At 49.5% G+C, this 19310-nt stretch overlaps 2 protein-coding genes across 8 annotated transcripts in view; one reads left to right on the plus strand and one right to left on the minus strand.

Moving 5' to 3' along the window:
* LOC135897048 (uncharacterized) overlaps positions 1-19310 on the plus strand; it is a 493987-nt gene that overhangs the window by 153576 nt on the left and 321101 nt on the right. The window lies entirely within an intron of this gene.
* LOC135897047 (transcription factor GATA-3-like) overlaps positions 4467-19310 on the minus strand; it is a 241240-nt gene continuing 226396 nt past the window's right edge. For all 4 annotated transcript variants that reach the window (XM_065425612.1, XM_065425616.1, XM_065425614.2 and 1 more), the window contains one exon: positions 4467-8035. In XM_065425612.1, coding sequence (XP_065281684.1) covers positions 7661-8035 — 375 coding nt within the window. In that variant the 3' untranslated portion in view covers positions 4467-7660. The remainder of the gene's footprint in view (positions 8036-19310) is intronic.

Consider the following 19310-nt stretch of genomic DNA (forward strand, 5'->3'; position numbering starts at 1 on the left):
CAATCGATGCCGCCGTCCTGGCACGGCTGTCGCGCCCGTGGAACGCGCTTGCTTGTCGCCTCCCCCCCTCCACCCCCCACCTCCCACGCCTCCCCCACCTGTCCCACCCGCCGGCACTGTTTCAAGCCTCGCCTCGGGACCCGGCAAGCCGTGATGAACGGTGTCGCGCGCGGACGGGCGACTGTACCGTAGGAGTCCGTGCTCTGATTTACGGCAACTCGAGATCCCCCCCCCCCCCCCCATTTTCACTCCACTAGAGCGCGAATCGATTGGGCGGCTGCAGATGCACCGGTTCTATATTCGTAACGATCGTGGAGCGCAGACCCAGTGTACAAAGCTTTTCTCGCGTTTGTTCGCGTGTTTGTGGCGGTGTGTTGCTCGAGCATGTGACGCTTCTGTTTTCCTGCGTCGAACGTTGCTGGTTTCTTTCTCTCTCTGTCTCGTGTTTTGTAGCGATGCATTTGTCTCCAGTTTTCGCTCATTACTCTTGTTCCTTCTGGTTCATTTTCGATGTACTTACCTCTCAGCTTGAACTGACCGATTGCCTCTCCTCCCCCCACCTTCCGCTCTCTTGAGCCGAGAAGAAAGAAGCCAGGGTGGTCCATTACCCTCCCGCGGTTTATCTGATCGGTTGCCAAGATCGGCGCTTCGATTAACACTTTCCAGATCAGACAAGCTTCGCGCCTCTCGCGCGCGCTCTGCTCTGCATATATAGTTGGCAAGCCAGTCGAGAGTCCATTGGCTCAGATCTCGATCGTGAAAGCGCACTGGCACGCACGTGTTTTGTCACATGTCGCCGAGCAACGACGGGATCAGACGTTGCGCGTCTGCTTCCTCCGTTTTGTTAGTTTCGCCGTAAACTGAGTTACGCATTTGCTACAGTTATGTAACATGCACGCAGCGTGAACAACAGAGATCCGCTGCACTAATTGCGGCTGTCTGCTTGCGGCACAGTGCCTGCGGGCGTGCCTCCGCCGTCCTATTGGACGCATCGTTAGTGAAATGCCTATAGTGTTGGACACTTAGGAAGGAAACTAAGGAGAGGCCCTGACGTCACTCTTTGTGAAGCAAAAGTGAAGCCGGAAGTTGGCGTTGCTCATGGCGATGCTCCGCCTTTTGTGCCACCCTCCTCTCTTGTTTACATCTTTCGCGAAACCACGCTGCGCTGCGCGTGGATTCGCGCGCGGAGTGCTCGCGCTCGCGCAACATACGGCAGAGCACGGTGCAGGTAAGACAGCGCAACAAGACACGGTGACAAACGCAAACCCGCCCACACAGTGCCTTTGCCACGGCACGAAACCTACCAGAGCAACACGTGTGAGCGCTCAAACAACGCCGCCATTGTGGCCCAAAAGGCGTGGCCATACAAAAAAAAAAGCAGCAAAAAAATGAGAACCTACTACGTCATTTCCGCCACACTTTTCTCCTAGCGCGCGGAGGGGGTAGGGCCTCTCCTTAGTTTCCTTCCTCCGTGGTGTTGGAGTAGTGCACAGTGTTGGATACTGTACAGAGCAGGCACCAGTAGCACACAGCTTCGTCCTGTAACCATTCACGTGTCTTATGACGTACGTTTCGTCGTCTGGGTGCAGTATAGAGTACCTATCACGCAAAAATCTTGTCTGCCTGTCTTTTTGTCCGTTAGAAACTAACGAGGTTGCATCAGAGAACTTGAAGCTTAAAGCCGCTGTTCTGGCACTTCTCAACAAGCATTTTCTTTTAAAAAAAAAGAGAGAGAGAGACACTTGTTGCATCTCAGAGCAGGGTCGGGCTACAGCGAGCCGGACTACAAAGTCGGGTTTAGCGAGCAGAGTCGGACTACAAATCTGTGCAACGTTTTTGTCAGGTATAGTATGATATTTTATGTTGTTTCTTTCGCCTCGTTGTAAGCAGTGATGTCATCGCGTTTTTTTTTTTTCTCTTTGGGGTGTACTTCATTTGCCTTCGTGACACTCTGCAACTAATCTGGTGTTTGTAACTTTTTAATGATGCGCTACTTACTCTTGCGGTTGTTCATTTCTCTTTTTTTTTGTGAGCTCCAGTGATAAACGAAATATACCATATGTTTCAGCAAACACTTTCAAAAAATTTTAAAGGTTGCCTGTGGCAGATAGCACAGTTCTGGTTCATGAGCTGGTTTACTCGAAGAGGCGGGCATTACTTGCAGAAAAAAAACGTGAAAAGCATAATCAACTTAAAGAAATCGCTAATCAAGTTTCTAACTAACTTATGGCCCATATTGCAATTTACAAATTCGTACCGTGGAGTTCGCTAGGCGGATCCTCTTGGAACAAATTCTCAGGGTGCCCCAGTTTCGGGATATTAATTCCCGGAATTTGCGGAGAAATGCATTGGCGTTTCAGATACTTTTGTGCTTCACTGCATAAGACGACTTTAAGAAAGTAATTTGTGGGCCTGAAGTTAGTTTTTGAAGTATGCCGACTGCAGGAAGCGGGATTTTGAACTAGGACCTAGAACTTGTAATGGGTTAGCAACATGAGCCTCAAAGAGGGAAAAAAATGCGTGTGTCTGAAATGTGGGAAGCCGGGCACGTGGTAGAAGTAGCGGGGGCTTGGGAGAGCTTAGAAGAGTATTTATTTATTTATTTATTTATTCGGTATACCTACATCGCCTGTACGGCATTACAGGTGGTCACACACACAGTATGTGTGTGCGTCAATAATATATATATATATATATATATATATATATATATATATATATATATATATATATATATATAATTTCGTTTGTTAAATTGCCGAAAGCTGTATGTGAAAAAAAAACAATACTGAAACACAGTGTACAAATTCCCATCGCAGTACTGTAAACTGCGTCCGTGAGAACATCCGAACCGGACAAATGCTATTTACAAGTTTGCAGCTCACGTAAACTTGTTTAGATGTTTAGAATGGTTTCGCACAAGCCTTACTCACGAATTGGTGGCACATTTTGGAGCGGTTCATATAATTCGTCAATTTTGTCCGCTTTATATGTCGCAGTAGGTGCACTTTACAAAACTGGGGATTGTAAATGTGAATTGAATTGATAAGATTTTTCAAGGTCTTGTTCTAAAAAAAAAAAACATTGCCTCAATAAAATATCTGCTCCTTACAGTTGATAGATTCTGACTCTTCTGTATAATAAAAATTTAAAAAGAAAACGTCATCAACATCGATGCAGTGGCTGCGGGGGAAAACGACGTCTCCCTCCTCGTATATTTGGATAGGCGGAGCTCCTGAGGTGAAGGGACTTCTAAAGGACAACTATGAATGAGTTTATGCAGGTAGAGCATTGCTTCAAAACTGTTTATCATTTACATATTAAAGTGATTTACACACCCTTGAGGGAGCTTTCTGTCTATAGCTCACACCCATACACCCTTTACGGTTGTAAAGGTGTGAGTTCTAAGATCATTTTGCACCCTTAACGACTCTTAAGGGTGTAAATATAGGTTTATAGTACACCTGGTGGGAAAAGAGGTTATGAAAAAAAAAAAGAAAGTCGAGCTTTCCCTTATTTATTTCGCGGTGGAACCTCGTTGCCAGCCCGTCTGCGTGATGACAGAGATCGGAAAAGTATTTCCTCGCACTCGGCCCCTGTTTTGTCGTGGGGAAAAATTCTCGAAGCTTTCCAAGTTGAATCACTTATTCGTTTAGAACGCAAGGTGTGATTTTTGAGAGGACAGTAACGAGAAACAGTAAATCAGCTTTGAGCGGTATAAGTCAACCTTTCATAACTCTATCGTCATTAACTTTGAAGTAAGACTTTGATTACTAGATGGTAATCTAGTAATCAAGCATAGTAGGTCAATGCGACTTCACGGATTTCATGATGCTATCCCGTGTTTGGCCCGTTGTACCGTGGCGCTGTAACATTGAATGAAGTTCTTTCATTTCATTCTTTGGCCTCTTTTACACTAGTGTAGTACATCGTTAACGATACAAAAAAAAAAAAGAGTTAGCAAGGCCTGAGCAGACCTCAGCAAAATCCATTACGTCACAGAAAGCTGTTGCGGAAAGTTCACCGTGGCGTCGCCACCAGCCTTTCATTTTTGTGTCTTTTATGGTCTTACAATACCACCTCTATCGGTAAAAGTGGTTTTGTTATTAGTGTTGTTGAATGGTATTGAATAAGGGCAATTTACTATTGAGAAAGTTTCGCTGAGCGAAAAAAAAATACAGCATACGAAGATGATGCGAGCCGCCTCACGTGACAAGATATTTGACGACTGCCCTCTCCCCCTCGCTCTCTCCGTTCTTTTCTTTTTTTTTTCTTCGCCCTTCAACTTGTCTCCTCAGCGCAACGTTCACAGTGTGTTACCAACTAGCCTAACAGTCCACCCTGCGAAAGTAAATTAGTAGTGCGGCTCAACTTACTCTTATCATTAGTGTCCCTTTAACGTTCCTTTAATCGCACCCAATAAATAAAAAAAAAGAAGTGACGACAAGACACAAAGAGATTGCAAGTTTTGTTTCTTTTAGCACCTGATCTTGTTTATTTCCAGTCATGAGGTGCAGCCGGACTGCGGTGACTCAGCACCTGCCGAGCACCGGCAGGCAACACAGAGTCTTTCACGTGCGTCCCTTCTTCATTGTGAAATATGTACACGTCATTTATCACTCACTCACGCACACTTGCAGCAAGAAAAACAAAGAAACAAAGTAACACATGCTCACAGTATTTTTTTTTCTCCCCAGTCATTCGATGGCTTCTCGAACGACCACTGGCCTTCGTCGGCCGAAAAAAAAAAAAGAAAAAAAAAGACTTAAATAACTACACCTCTAACGTCACGACCTGTAACAAATCTTTGAACACAAGTGTTTGAAGGCGGATCCCGCAATGGTGCTATCTCGTTCGCACTGTATTGTGCTATTCACGAGTCACTGCTGATAGCAAGTATGATAAGGTACGCATACGCAGTGATGATCATATCAACCACGGTTCTTTATCACGCAGTATGTGCTTCCTATTGTTTAGCAACAACATAAGGGTCATAGAAAACCAAATATCGAACAACCTGAATTTGTACAACGACACCGACATCTCTGATCTTTCCAACTGGTCTGTTTTAAGCAGTTGTGGTAAGTTTTCTTCATCGATATCTTGGCTTGTTTTTTTGTCATTGCGTTACTTGCCAGAGTACGCGACCGATACCACCGCATTATTTTGCAAGCGTCCATTATGCGGAAATTCGAATAATCTCGATGCCGAGACTTATTTTTGTGACATATATGTGTTGCATAATGAACTTATCTTTACAGGGAGGTGCCGCTATAAAGCTTGTAAGTACTTCTGTACGAATACTTCTTCAGACAAGTCCTTCTCGTAAAACACTGGTCCGTAGGCCCTAGCGTTACCAGGAGCTCTAGGCAACGACGTTCCTACGTGAAAACAGCAACGTCATGGTACAGTACTGCCTCACGCACGACAGGATGATTGCACACAACAACCACCGCGCATAAATCAAAATGCAGGGTGGTCGGGCTGCTTGGAGAGATCAAGTAAACTGTCACAGCCGAAGGTGCATTTCACACCCATAGTTTTTTTTTTACCCTTTCATGTATATATATGTATATATTCTTTCCTTTTTCACAAGAATCCAATCTTTGTTTTCAATTCCCGCTTCACACTTCCGCTCGTAACTGAATCAAACAAAAGACGCGAAAAACAAATAATTGCGAACAGGTGCCGGACGCCTTTCCACACGAGGGAACGAAAAGTTGATGTCAGAACGTACACAAGACAAAAACCTTGGTGTCGCGCCTCGACAATCTCTACGGCGTGTTCGTTCCCAGCGAAGGGATATTGACTGCGGGTCCAAAGGGGGGGTCACACACAGTGTGTGCCGATCTGCTCTCGGCCAGAGGTGCCCGTGCGGGAACTTGATTAGGCCTGCGATAACTACGAGCCGTACAGTGTGCACGAGTGTGTGCGTGAGGGGCTGCGCGCACCCGGACCCACTACGGGTCCGGGGCTTGCTTTTTTGCCCTGACATGGCGAACTGCAACAGCCGACTTGCCTTAGAACTGTGCAGGTGTGTCTCACACGAAGCGTCCTCGGTAAATGCCGGAAAGCGTCACTTGTTTCCTTTTTTTTTTTTCGGGCAGGAGACCAGCGCCACCTGGCCCGGCGTGAGAAACGCGCGCGCCCTCACAACGTGACCTTCGAAATCGGCAACACCACGCTCGCGATCTCGGAGGCCGTGTCATCGGCGTGCCGCTCTTCAAAAGTGAGCGAAAGACGCTTCGGCGCGAGCGCTTGCAGGGACACGCATACGAAGGCTGAATGAAATCCGTGTATATACAGATATATACCATGGCTCGTCTCATTAATTGAAGCGCTGGAACCGCGGTGTCATTGTCAGCACAAAACAATCGCACTCCGGGAACAGCTCTTGAGAGAACATTCAGGCCTGCGCCGCCCGCGATATTGCATTTATACGAGAAAGCCTACACTCCGTGCTTTCAAAGCAGGGTGCCGGTGACGCTTGGTGTGTGTTCGTCTCCAGGCTTAGTTATGACGGGAGCGTAGGTAGCCCGAGATGACGTCACATCACGTGATGCGCGAGTCTAACAGTTACTTAGGCTGTGCTGACTCTGGAACCGTGCACTAAGTGCGTCGTTCCAAGCTAAATATGTGAATGGGCACCGTACAACAGAATTAGAGGACGGTTGATGACTTTCAACGTGCGCATGCGCGTGTATCTCAAGGGATTTCGTCTCGAATGGCTGCCGGCAATAACACGCTCTACGAGAATTTCACTAGCTTAGAAAAGTACTTTCCATGTCTGCAATGCTAAACAATGCGCTGCGTTTTTTGTAAACGATATTCGAGGCGCAAGCTCGCAAGGTGTCATCGGGAAAAACCTGCAGCGTATATGCGTGAAGCCCTGTCAGCACTCGCGTCGAATCACTCACTCCACACGCGGTTAGCGGCCAAGGTGAAAGTCGGTGACAGCAATCTCCGGACAGGCGAGGGCGCGAAGAAACGGGGCAAACGAAAATTGCGACGCGTGGGCTGCTGCGCTCGTGGGCAGCGCCTACTCTCTGCGTGGAGTGGTGGTCCCTCTGCACACATCGCCGCGCCACTCAAAACAAACGCCGGGAAGTACCCCGCGCGCGACGAGGTGGGGCTGAAGGTCATGGCGTCGGGGCTTGCGCAGCACAAGCATCGCGAGCGAGCGGTACCGCACGAGTCCTCTCCTCGGCAGCTCCCGCCCGCGCACTGGACTGTCCACACTCGAAAGCAGTTCCACTCGCGCAACGTCACACCACGCCGCGTTTAGAGTCCGGGCGGAAGGCACACACATATGACGCGCACGCGCGACGTATTATAGCAGTACGTACTTTGTGACGAAAGATAGATTAGATTGATATACTATAGCTCTCTTGTCTGTGTGCTTCCACGATGTCCGTCCGGTCAGCCTCTCTCGGGTCTCTCTCAGTCCTCCGTGTACTGTTTCGTCTTCGTATGTACAGGTGTTCGCGACGAGTCGCGGGAGAGCGTTCACGTTTCACGCAGGTGACGCGAGAGGAGGAGGAGAGGGGGTTGCGATGATGACTGCTCACGGCGGCGAGTTCTCGCACTCGAAGCACGTGACCGCACTTGGGGTGCTGCTGCCTTCGGTGTCCCGACACGGCGGGTGACGTTGCAGCTGCTGCTAGGCCATGGCGCCCACCATGCTGTTGGAGGCGGCCAGGCTGAGTCCAGCGGTGGACGGACCGAGGCCGAGGCCGGACAGGCTCGTGGCCGTGGTCATGTGCATGGGCGGCGACGTGACGAACGTGCCGCCCATGGAGATGGGCATGTTCATGTTGCCCTGGTGCATGTAGTGGTTCATGGTCATGGACATGGACGAAGCGAACTGGTGGCCCGTCGGCGAGAAGCTCGAGAAGCCCTTGTCCAGGGGTTTGATGCAGTCGGGCAGCCCCATGGCCAGGCCGCTGGCCCCGCCCTTCTTCTTCTTGCTCTTGGAGGACAGCTTGCGGTTCCGCGTCTGGATGCCTTCCTTCTTCATCGTCAGCGGCCGGTTCACCTGCACCGTGAGAGAGAGAGAGAGACAACGCTTAGCATGCACCACCGAAAGAAAGAAAGAAACGTCTGCACGGAGCTATCTTTCCTCCTAATGTTTCCTAAGGGTTTTATGGAAGGAGGCAGCTAGGGCACATATCCTGGTGCGGAAACTTTAACCGTCTAGTTTCAACGTGTGTCTGAACGACTAGTCTGTGGAAGAGAGCAAGCTACCCGCGCTCTGCATTCAAGCGTGGTGATAAAGTGATAAACAAGCGCATGCAATGCAGATTCTGTTTCGGAATCAGTGAACTGGATCCTTCAGAATGGGATGGTCTTTGGGAAACGTATACCTAGCGTATATATATCCGAAGAATCCTCAGCCTTCCCTCATCGAGGCGCTATTCTTGAACGGAAGTGGGCTGGCATCAGTCCAGATAAGCGTTATACTGATTTTACAAACCATGCACACCAGAGCACTCGGCGCAAATAACACACTATTGAACTGGTGACCACATCACGTAATCCTGAACCTTCTACCACAGGACAAACAAACAAACAAGCAAACAAACAAACAAGAGAGAGCTATGCTTAAAACATATGCTGCAAAACATACGCTGCTATCATTGTTACTTCTGTAGAACGCTTGCACAATCGAGCGTTCTTGGGCGGTCGTGAACTGAGTGAAGTCGGGCAGAACAGGCGTTCCGGGAGGTAAGTTCGGAGTCGTGAACGAAGCACTCGTTACGTTTAGTCTTAAAAAACGGTCCCCATCTTAAAAATCCAGTTTAATGTACGAGGAAGAGCGGAGGGTGAATCGGTCTGAAATTTTCCCCAGCGCTGAACGCGGAGAGTCTCCGACCCGCGCCACGGAAAGGCTCGGTCCACGAATTCAAGGCCGCACCGCGCGAAGAAGCAGCCAATTTACGATCGGGTCCGGCCGCCGTCATCGCCAAGCCGGCTTCGCATCGCGGAAAAAACACAAGCGGCACCGAGCAGCCTTATATACGCATTCGAGAACGACCACAGTACTACTACTGCTGCTGCTTGCTTGCTTGCTATATACCCGGCTCCGGGCAGAGATACACCCATGGGAACGGATGCTCAGGGGGGAGGGAATGGGAGGGGGGGGGGAGGCAGCGCGCAGCAGCTTCAATCCCCGTAGAACGAGCGCAGAACACAAGACGGTCCCGCCGTGGCACTGCATAGTAGTAGCGCGGACTTGCATGCCGTGGGGACCGGTCCACCACGCGCTTCTGTGGCCGCCGCCGCGGTGGCTTGCAGCGTGAATGTGAGAACCCTGTCGCACACTGAGGTAGCCCGGCGGCGGCAACAGGGCTTCCAAACGAACATCCAACCCCCAAAGCGGGCGAAAGAAAAAAAGAAAAGAAATAAGGCTTGCCGTTTCTCTTCCGAGCGGAACGTGGAGCCACATTGTCTCTACGTCTCCAGAGCGTTTTCACTCGTTCGCCGCTAGGGGGACGCTGCAGCGCGGCAAAAAGCCAAGAGGTGGTGGTGGGGGGGGGGGGGGGGAGGGGGGTTAGTAGGAGGGGGGGGGGGGTGGCTGGACGAGAAGCGTCGCCAGTGCTGAATTTCAATAAGGGGCACCGGCCCTTTTTGCGTAAGCCGCCGCCGCCGCAGCAGGAAGCTCCGCGCGCCCTTTTGTTACGCGGACCGATGATCCGCATGGCCTGTTTGCCCTTGGGCAATTTTCTGAAAGTTTTCTTTGGAGAACGTCCTTATGCTCTTTACGAAGAGTTTTGGGAACGGCTACGCTCCGGTGGCGACTCGTTCGTCCGGCTCAAAGAGTTTTTAATGTCTCCTATATACCGGTGGCTTTGGGTCGTTCGTGTGGGAGCGAGACATTCTTTTAGGAGACCACCCAGATGCCTCTCGCGCCGGCGATTTCTCGGAATTCCGCGTCACCGGGCGGCAAACTCCAGCGGCGTTTTAGGAGACTCGTGAAAGTGAAATCGAGAGCTCGCGTACTATGTGATATTTTTTTTTTCGTCGTGTAAGTATAGAGGCGTGCGGTGCAGTTAACGAAGGACAGTAAGAAAATTGCGTGCACGTAGAATTTGGATGCGACTAATCCCACCATGATGGAACCGTAAGCTACGATAGAAATATCGCGAAACGTGAAATAAGTGAACAAAAGGAAAATGGGAATCGTTTACGATTCTAATATCCGTGTAAATTGGTGGACACGTTGGCATATGACTAAAACGCTTAAAACAAACTAAATATTTTCTTTTTTTTAATTAGACCAGGGCAATGTCCAGAATATACGGCACGTTTCCAAAGACATAGCTCGTACGAGGACAGCAAAATAAACGAAAAGACGAATTCATGAGGGCCTATGATTATCGTGCGACCTTTTTTCTCGCGAAAAGGTCTACTGTGGGTACTTTTCTGTGTAGCAAGGTACCCTTAAAGTCAATACAAGATCCAACACGTACCCTGTCATAACGCAACAAAGCGCTACTTATTGCGGGATAGTGCTCTTTCTTACGTGAGTTGGGTGCAAGAATAACAGAAAAAACCCCGTATGTATGTGTGGCTGTGCGCCTTCAGAGAGCGCGAGCGCGAACTTGGCAGCGCGCCCCTCTCCTAGCATTGTTTTCGTTCATTACCGGCAGATGGCGTGAGCGTTCCGCAGAGCATTCTGCAACTAGTATTGCACCAGAGGCTTGCTCGGAAAAAAAAAAAAGAAAGAAGGAAACGAAAAAAAAAAGCCTTTCTTCTGTTTACGGTGGTGGCATATCCGGAAAATGCGCATTTTTATCGTTTTTCAACTGCCCACGAGGCATATGGAGCTTCCAGAAAGTGTGAGAAAAAAAGAAAGAAAAAAACAGGGACGTAAACATGCAGTTGCGCGCGGCATAAGTCAAACAAGACACAAGCGAAAAAACACGATCACGTGTACACGTGATCGTAAGCAACAAGTAGGGAGGAAATTAATAGCGTTGTATAGTATTGGGACATACTTCGTCTGTCAAGGACCAGTTTTGAACTGTGTTGAGCCAACACTGGCCCTTCTTTCGACTGCTGTTTCAGATGTGCGTTCGCGAGCATGCCCATATATATATATATATATATGAGAAAGAGAGCGAGAGACGACTGTGGGAAGTGTCAGGTTGTCGTCACTCGAAGACCACATGGCGTTGTTTAACATACCTCTTCTTAAATGCTTCCGTATGGGAGCATTTAAGAATGAGGTCGCATGTCTGCAAGAAGCGCATAGGCACGAGACGAGATCCGTCAGAAATGTTTTCTTCTTTCACTAGGGGAACTGGGGGGTGGGGTGGTGGGTGGAGGCGACTATACGGAGCCATCGGAAACGAATACAACAACAACAAAAAATAAAACGGGAAAGACTTTTGGGAGCGCAGCAGCCATCGCTGTATACACAGAACCAGCATCATAACCGCGCGTCTTCGCATGTTTCCCGGAAAAAAGAAGGTCACATTCCGACGCGCAGGACACTGCGACGACGGGTCCGACAAAAAGAGAGAAAGAGAGACATGCGCGCGCCATTTCGCGGTCGCGTCGCGCGGGCCGTGCAGCCATAGCATCGCTCGTCGCCACCGCTACCGTCCTGCGCGCGCGCGCCACACACAATGCTCGCCATTGTCTCAGGTATGTATACACGGTGGCGCCATCGAGGCCCGTTCGGTGTTGGTCGCCAGAACCGGTGCCTACGTACAGACAGGCTCGTTCGTGCAAGCGTACATGCGGCACACAAGCCAGCGCCTCTGTGTTCTACTAGCTCGATCGCTAGGGCGTGGTCGTTGGAGCGCGCAGACAGAACAGTGTATACAAGTTGGACGATACTGAGTAGGGGGGGGGGACACGTAGGGGGTACCATTCGGGGAGGGGGGGTGGCAAGAATGGGAGTAGGCGCGCAGTGAGGAGGGCGAGAAAATGCTGCAACCATACGCATGCACCCGTGTACACAATCGCGTACATGACCGCGAACGGCGTCCACCGCTTTCTGGCGCGTTATAGCAGGAGTCGTTGCCGCGAAGAAACAACGCCCACCCACTCACTCTGATCCGCGCAGTGTATCACCCACCTCCTATGAGGAGGGGGGGGGGTCTGCCCTCCAATTTCCTCGTGTGTAGGTCGCGAAAAACAATCGCTGGTATTGTCGCGTGTAGCAGAAAGAAACCTTAGAGCTTATGTGTGTCAAAATGGTGGGACAATGGTACTCTACTGTTGTGCTTGGGCAGCGCGTACGAGCTCGTGCGTCAAAGCTCGCTTGCCGTGATCGAATGGTTACGCTGCGAGGCGCGCTTGCGGTTCGGGAGCGTCCCCGCAGGGGAAGCTGCTGCAGCCTGCTGTTACCGTCGTAGCCGTTTTGCGGGTAAATAGGATGCTGTCTGCTCTGCTTCCTTGAATCGAGTCGCAAGTGAGGCAGCCATCGTCATTACCGTGGGCAAGAAAAAGAAAAAAAAAACGATAGAAAGAATGGTACGGGGTCGGCGCCACTATGACTATATAAGCGGATCGGATGCAGACGAATATAAGCTGAAGAGACTCGGATACTAATAATTAAAATCGGCACTTGGTCCAGTTGGTAACTGACTCGATGAGAGAGACGTCTCACGCTAACATACACACTGAATTCAACATTCAGCATTCAACAGTACCAAGTTGTCGCCGCACTGCAGCAACCAGATTAAGCTGTACGACGCTTTCACTTATAATGTCGGCATCGCCGACGCCGACCGATATAGGGATTCTAAAAGAAAATGAAACGACATTCCGAACGACAATGAGCCGCGCTTCGCCGCCGCTACTCTGATTGAGGGGTACCGGGCTTTGTCGAACTGAAGCTGGGAAATATTCCAGCTTGTGATCTCCATCGCAAACACGTGCCCAGTCGTGCGGAGAATGCGCGCTTTAAGAGTTTTTTTTTTTTTTTAGATCTCGGACTCCCTTGCCTCGTGATAAGCGATCGGAGGTGTCACCGCAAATGTGCATGACGTCACTTCCACCTTGCTTCCCTTGTCGCTAGTGTAGGCTGTGCGTTCCGGCGCCGCTGTCAAGTGTGGAAAGCTTCAGCGCGAGGTGCCTTCTAAGTTTAACGCACTCGCGAGTGTTTTTAGCGCTGCGCTCGAGTTTAGTCCGGTGTCTTAAGAAAGTCCTTCAGTTCTGCGTTATGCACCTGCTCGGCTCTTTTTCTAGAAAGTATAATAGCCTAATGAATTAGAGTCAAAGTTCATTGATCAGCTGCTACGTCAACGAATATGCGAACTGCCTATGTGGAGTTCTTTTTTTTTTTTGCGTGACCAGACATGCGTAAGCCAGAATCGAATTGAAGTACGTGTGCTGCGACATTAAAGTGCAACGTGATCGACCTGGCGCGCAGGCCGTGTAACTATATATAGCAAGATGTCTGTCGCGGTGCTACTTTTTCTTGGAGCACGCCAGGTCCTCGAAACTTGAGTGTGCATGCAACCTATACCCCTCCTTTATAGTCAAACTGTTAACTAGACCTGAGCCGGCGACGTCTAAATCCGTGGTGTCACACAACGCGAGCTGCTGCCATATAGTTGGCGGCGTCGGATTATGCACCGTTCTCCGCATTTGTGAACTTCCCGGCCTCGTCCCACGATAAGCATTGCCGTTTCGGTATTGCAATAACGTGCAGTTAACTATAACTCAGCCGAACTTCATATTTAAGTTTAGCGTCCATTTAATGACCGAATGTGCCTACGAGCGAAGCCACCTATAACAGCAACTGTAATGCGCTACACATTGTACTACAAGAGCAACCGCTTGTAGTATACAATGCAACGAATTGTAGGCGGCTCGAGCTAGCCGTCAACATTCGTTCCCTGTCAGTCTCGGCTGTGAAAAAAAAAAAAAAAAGACGGCCCGGTGTGCCCAGCGTCATTAGACACCGCCGAGGCGCCTGGTCTTCGCTCTGGGCGGTTTGCGAGAGGCGCTAGTTTTTGGCGGAGAGCCCAGATAGCTAGCAAAGGCGGGCCTGTTATTTTTGCGAGCGCCTAAAATAACGAAACAAGTCCTGTCCTAAATAAAAAAAAAAGCGAAAGCGAGAAACGACGACTCGTTCGCGGTGCGACGCAGCAACATTCCTCCCCCCCCCCCTCCTTGTTTTTTTTTTTCTTTAAACCTAACCGCTCTAGAAAAAGAAAAATTATGATAAAGTAAACTAGAGCAGCCTAAACTAAAACGTGTAGGCTTCGTTCGAGCAAGGCTTGGCACCTAGTCGTTTCAAAGCCACGACGGGCTGTCAGGATTGGGGGCTCAATCCCTTCGTCCGTGGTCCTTTGCCAAGATTGGAGTACGGCATGAATTCGAAGGTAGCTGGCCCATGCCGTCGTCCAACTTATTTACGCTGAGATCGTTGATGAAGTGAAGAACTGCTTCTCATCGAGAACGAGGAAAAAGGGGTTTATTTACAGAAATTAACTCAGTCTAACATGACTGTTTGAGAAAAAGAGTAACAGTCCAACATGACTGCATGAGAGAAGTGACTCAGTCTAACATGACTGCTCAAGAGAAGTGCGTCCAACAATCGCACAACCACAGTTTTTATACACTCGATCCGCTGGTCCTACGACGCGGCGGCTGTTCGTTTACACACCACCAACTCGCAGCTGCTCTGAAGACCAGTTTACAGACACCAAGGCACACACATTCCGAAGCCCAAGCGACGGCGTTGAAGGTGGTGCCGTTCCGGAAAATCGACGTTGTCGATCGCGCGTCGCTCATTGTTCCGAGCCACTCCAAACCGTGAGAAGCACAAAAATAAGACGTTCCCGCGGTAGCTTCTTCAGGCGTGTCAAATCAGTTTCGCATTGGGGAACTCTAGAATCATTGTCCACACACCGAATTCGTCCCGTCACCATGTCGAAGGGGCTGGAGGAAGGCGGCGGGTTCCAGCGCAAAGGTCGCTTCTTTGAACGCCTTGCAGCTGCAGCACGGAGAGGTGGAGAGCGGGAGGTGCGCGTCTTGCACCCCTTGTCGTAATCGGGTGGCAAGGTGACAATCTTGTTGTGCAACCCGCCGTTCTTTACAGCGCCTCCATGGCCCCAAAAGTCTCGACTGTCTAGCGCTGACAACCGCTAGGCAGGAAGAGAACGGCTGCTGGTCAGGGGGGGATTGATGTCTTGGCTCGCAGCGACCACTTGTGCATTGATGTCACCGCCCCAAAACATCCAACAAGGACAGGCAACTGCAAAATGAACCCCACAACACGGCTCTGCGCCGAGATGACGTGCATTGGCTCTCACTTTAGACTCGCTAGGCTTCAAAAAAAACAACAACAACATAAGTGTAGAAACAAAAAAAATGCTGCATTTCACTATGCCAATTTCTGAAGCAAATTCCTGCTGACAAATTCAGCAATCATGGAGGGAATCCTGCTAAATGAGAGGGGATCTTCTTCGCTTAATAAAATTAACACTAGTAACCCTAAAATTTAGGCGGGACCCTCAAACGCAGAATTCAAATTAGCCTGCTCAAACCATCCGCATTGCTATGCAACTTTCCCTTCTTATATCTAACGGAGAAGTTGTACTCTTGGAGAGTGAGGCTCCATCGGAGCAAGCGGCCGTTTTTGTGTGACATTTGATTGAGCCACGTCAGAGGACAGTGGTCGGTCTCGAAGATGAACTTCGCTCCGTACAAATAACACGACAACTTCTGGGCGGCCCAAACCAAACAAGCGCATTCCTTCTCTGAAGCGCTGTAGGCCTCCTCTCTTACATTTAGTTTACGGCTGGCGTAGAGGATAGGATGCTCCTCGTTATCGTCGCCGACTTGACTAAGTACCACGCCCATACCTCTGTCGCTTGCGTCGCATTGAACTATGAATTCCTTTGTGTAGTCTGGCGCGCGAAGCACAGGGCGAGAAACCAATAGCGTCTTCAAACTTTGGAAAGCGTTCTCTTTGTCCTTATCCCAGTGTACGTTACTCGGTGCTCCCTTTCGGAGGGCGTCTGTTAATGGACTTGCCAATTGCGAGTAATTCGGAATGTACCGTTGATAGTACCCCACAAGTCCCAAAAATGAACGAACGTCCGTTTTCGTGCGCGGCTGAGAAAAATCTCCAATCGTTGCTATTTTCAGCTCAGCCGGCCGTCTCATGCCCTGACCAACAACATGGCCCAGATAAGTAACCTGCGAACATCCAAACCTACACTTTTCCGCTTTCATCGTTAAGCCGGCTTCCCTCAACCGTGAGAACACCTGTTTGAGGTGCGATACGTGTTGTTCCCAGCTGTCCGAAAAAATGGCTACATCATCAAGATAAGGTAAGGCGAACTCCTGCAAGTCTTTTAGGACAATATCCATTAACTTAGAGAAGCTAAACGGCGCGTTCTTCAGCCCGAAGCTGAGGGCGAGAGGGCGAAAAGTGCCTACAGGCGAGATGAATGCGGCATAGCGGCTGGCACTTTCTGAAAGGGGAACTTGCCAGTACCCCCGCACGAGATCTATAGTGGAAATGTATTTAGCAGCGCTAACTCTTTCAATTCGTTCCTCAATGTTGGGTATCGGGTACAGCTGATCCCTAGTGATCGCATTTAACTTCCTGTAGTCAACACACGGACGAGGGTCCTTGTTAGGGGTTTCTACGAGTATTAGCGGTGACGTGTAGTCACTCTCAGCGGGCTCAATAACTCCCAACTCTAGCATGCGCTGTATCTCTGCCTCCATAATCTCTCTCTGTCTTGGAGACACCCTGTAAGGTTTTGATCTTACTGGTTCGGTAGAGGTCAGCTCAATTTCATGCGTTATCAGTTCGGTTCTACCCGGCCGATCGCTGAATCTGTCGAGATATTCCCCTAACACCCCTTTTAGCTCATCTAGCTGCTCGGGTCTTAGAGCATGCGAGCTTACCGAGTGTTCTACTACTTCTTCTAGGCCGATTTCAGAGTTGGAGGTTGCCCTATCCTCCTTAAACTTGGTACCGATGCCATCCGGCTCTTTGACAGTATAGTTAACGACTCCGCTCCGCTCTACATACGGCTTCATCAAATTACAGTGATATATCCTCACTTCCTTCCTGCGACCGGGCATTCTCAAAGCATAGTTAGTTTCTGAAAGTTTGTGCAACACTTTAACGGGCCCGTCCCAGTGAACTTCAAGCTTGTTCTTTCTTGAAGGTTTGAGGATCATTACCTGGTCTCCGGCGTTAAACGTACGAAGTCTCGCATTCCTGTCGTAATAGAATTTGGCGTTCTTTTGAGCTAGTGCCATGTTCTTTCCGACTAGTTCTTGGGTTGCGCTTAGCCGTTCCAGTAAATTCAGCACGTATTCAACCACGGTTGGACTCTCCCCTCTTTCCTCCCACATCTCTCTTAACATTCTCAGTGGAGAACGGAGTGTCCTCCCATAGACTAGTTCTGCTGGAGAGAACCCTGTCGCTTCATGTGGAACCGTTCGCAAAGCAAACAAAGTTGCCGGCAGACAGTTCTCCCAGTCCTCCTTGTGCTCGTAACAGAGCGCACGCAAAACTCGCTTTAGCACCGAATGCCACCTCTCTACACTGTTTGACTGAGGGTGATAGACAGAACTGTGAATTAACTTTACCCCGCACTTTTGCAAGAATGTGGAAGTCAGTGCGCTCGTGAATACTGACCCTTGATCTGCCTGAATTTCGGCTGGAAACCCAACTCGTGCAAACACTGTCAAAAGCGCGTCTACTACTTCAGTGGAGCTGAGCTCTTTCAAAGGGATTGCTTCTGGAAACTTGGTAGCCGGACACAGCATGGTAAACAAGTACCTGTAGCCTGATTTTGTTTTTGGAAGAGGCCCTACCGTGTCTATTACAAGCCGTCTGAAAGGCTCTGTTATTAAGGGCACTACCTTCAGTGGAGCTTTCCAAGTCTCTCCTGGTTTACCAGAACGCTGGCAGGCGTCGCATGATCTTACAAAGTTTTCTACATCTTTGAAACAGCCAGGCCAGTAGTATTCCATAAGCAATCTTTCCTTTGATTTGTTTATGCCTAGGTGGCCGGACCACCCATTTCCATGACAAAGACTCAAAAGGTCCTCCCTATACTTAGTAGGTATGACTAACTGATCTAAAATCTTACCCTTTCGATCTCTGTAATGCCGATACAACAATCCTCCTCTCTCATGTATCGTTACGTTGCGCCTAGCAATGCCTTCTTTAGCTGTGTCACGTAATTTAGCTAAGCTCTCATCATTCTTTTGCTCGGCTGCCAGTGACTCTCTATCCACGCGTAAGAGTTGATCAAAGTTCTTTGAGGCCGGTGATAACAACGACCCTGTCTCGCTTGTGAGCGCGTCTGCTTGCTCTTCCTGCAGGCTAGAACTCTGACACTCTAGTGCTACGCTCTCATTGAGCTGGTCAACTGGCAGGCTCTCCTCAACTGTTCTTTTGTCCCTCGGGCCTAGCTCGGATTCGGGTATTGAAGCTATCCCCTTTTCTGCTTCAGCTGGAGGAGCTTGAGCATTTTCAGCCGAAAGCGCCGCAATCTTACGAGCTTGGCCTCGGGTCAATGCCTGTACTATGCCCTCTCCCAGTTTGAGCCCTCTGTCACGCAGTAACTGATTCGAACGATTCGAAAAGATGTAGGGATACTGCAGTGACAAAAATTTGGAAACTGCAGCCTCAGTCTCTAGCTCCCCGAATGGTCCACTGATTTTGACTTTGGCCATGGGCAGACATACGCTGTGTTCTTCTACAACCTGTTTTATCCATGCTACTTCTCCGGTGAAGTCCTCTATCATCACGTAAGACGGATGGACAATGTCCAGCGTGGCGGCACTGTCTCTTAGCACTCGGCATGGTTTTCCATTAACTTGCAGGTTGTGGAGATACGGACTTAAAAGTTCCATATTCTCATCCTTTTCCTCTACGTAGGAAAAAACTACGCTAGGCTTCTCGCAGTTTACAGCTATATGTCCCAGTTTGTGGCATTTGTAACAGCGAATTGGTCTAACAGATTCGAATTTTCTTTTCTGTTCTTTTTGTGCTGTTTCTCCGTTAAGTTTCTCCTCGCTCTTTTCTGCGGGCTTTTCCGCCATGTCTACAGGCTCGGATCGTCTAGTTTGCGCACCCTTTTTGAACGGAAATGGTTTCCGCGGTCCATTTCGACCGTCCCAGTTTCCCTCCTCGGCGTTCAACTTTCTACGGGTTGCGTACTCTTCGGCTAATTCAGCCGCCCTTTCCACAGTGTTTACATTACCTCTATCTTGCACCCACAGTTTCACAGCTTGGGGAATGGTTTTGTAAAACTGCTCTAGACACATGCATTCAATGATCATGTCTCTGCTGTCGTACGCTTCCGCGCTTT

The sequence above is a fragment of the Dermacentor albipictus genome, chromosome 5, assembly GCF_038994185.2.
Source record: "Dermacentor albipictus isolate Rhodes 1998 colony chromosome 5, USDA_Dalb.pri_finalv2, whole genome shotgun sequence".
Lineage (NCBI taxonomy): Eukaryota > Metazoa > Arthropoda > Arachnida > Ixodida > Ixodidae > Dermacentor > Dermacentor albipictus.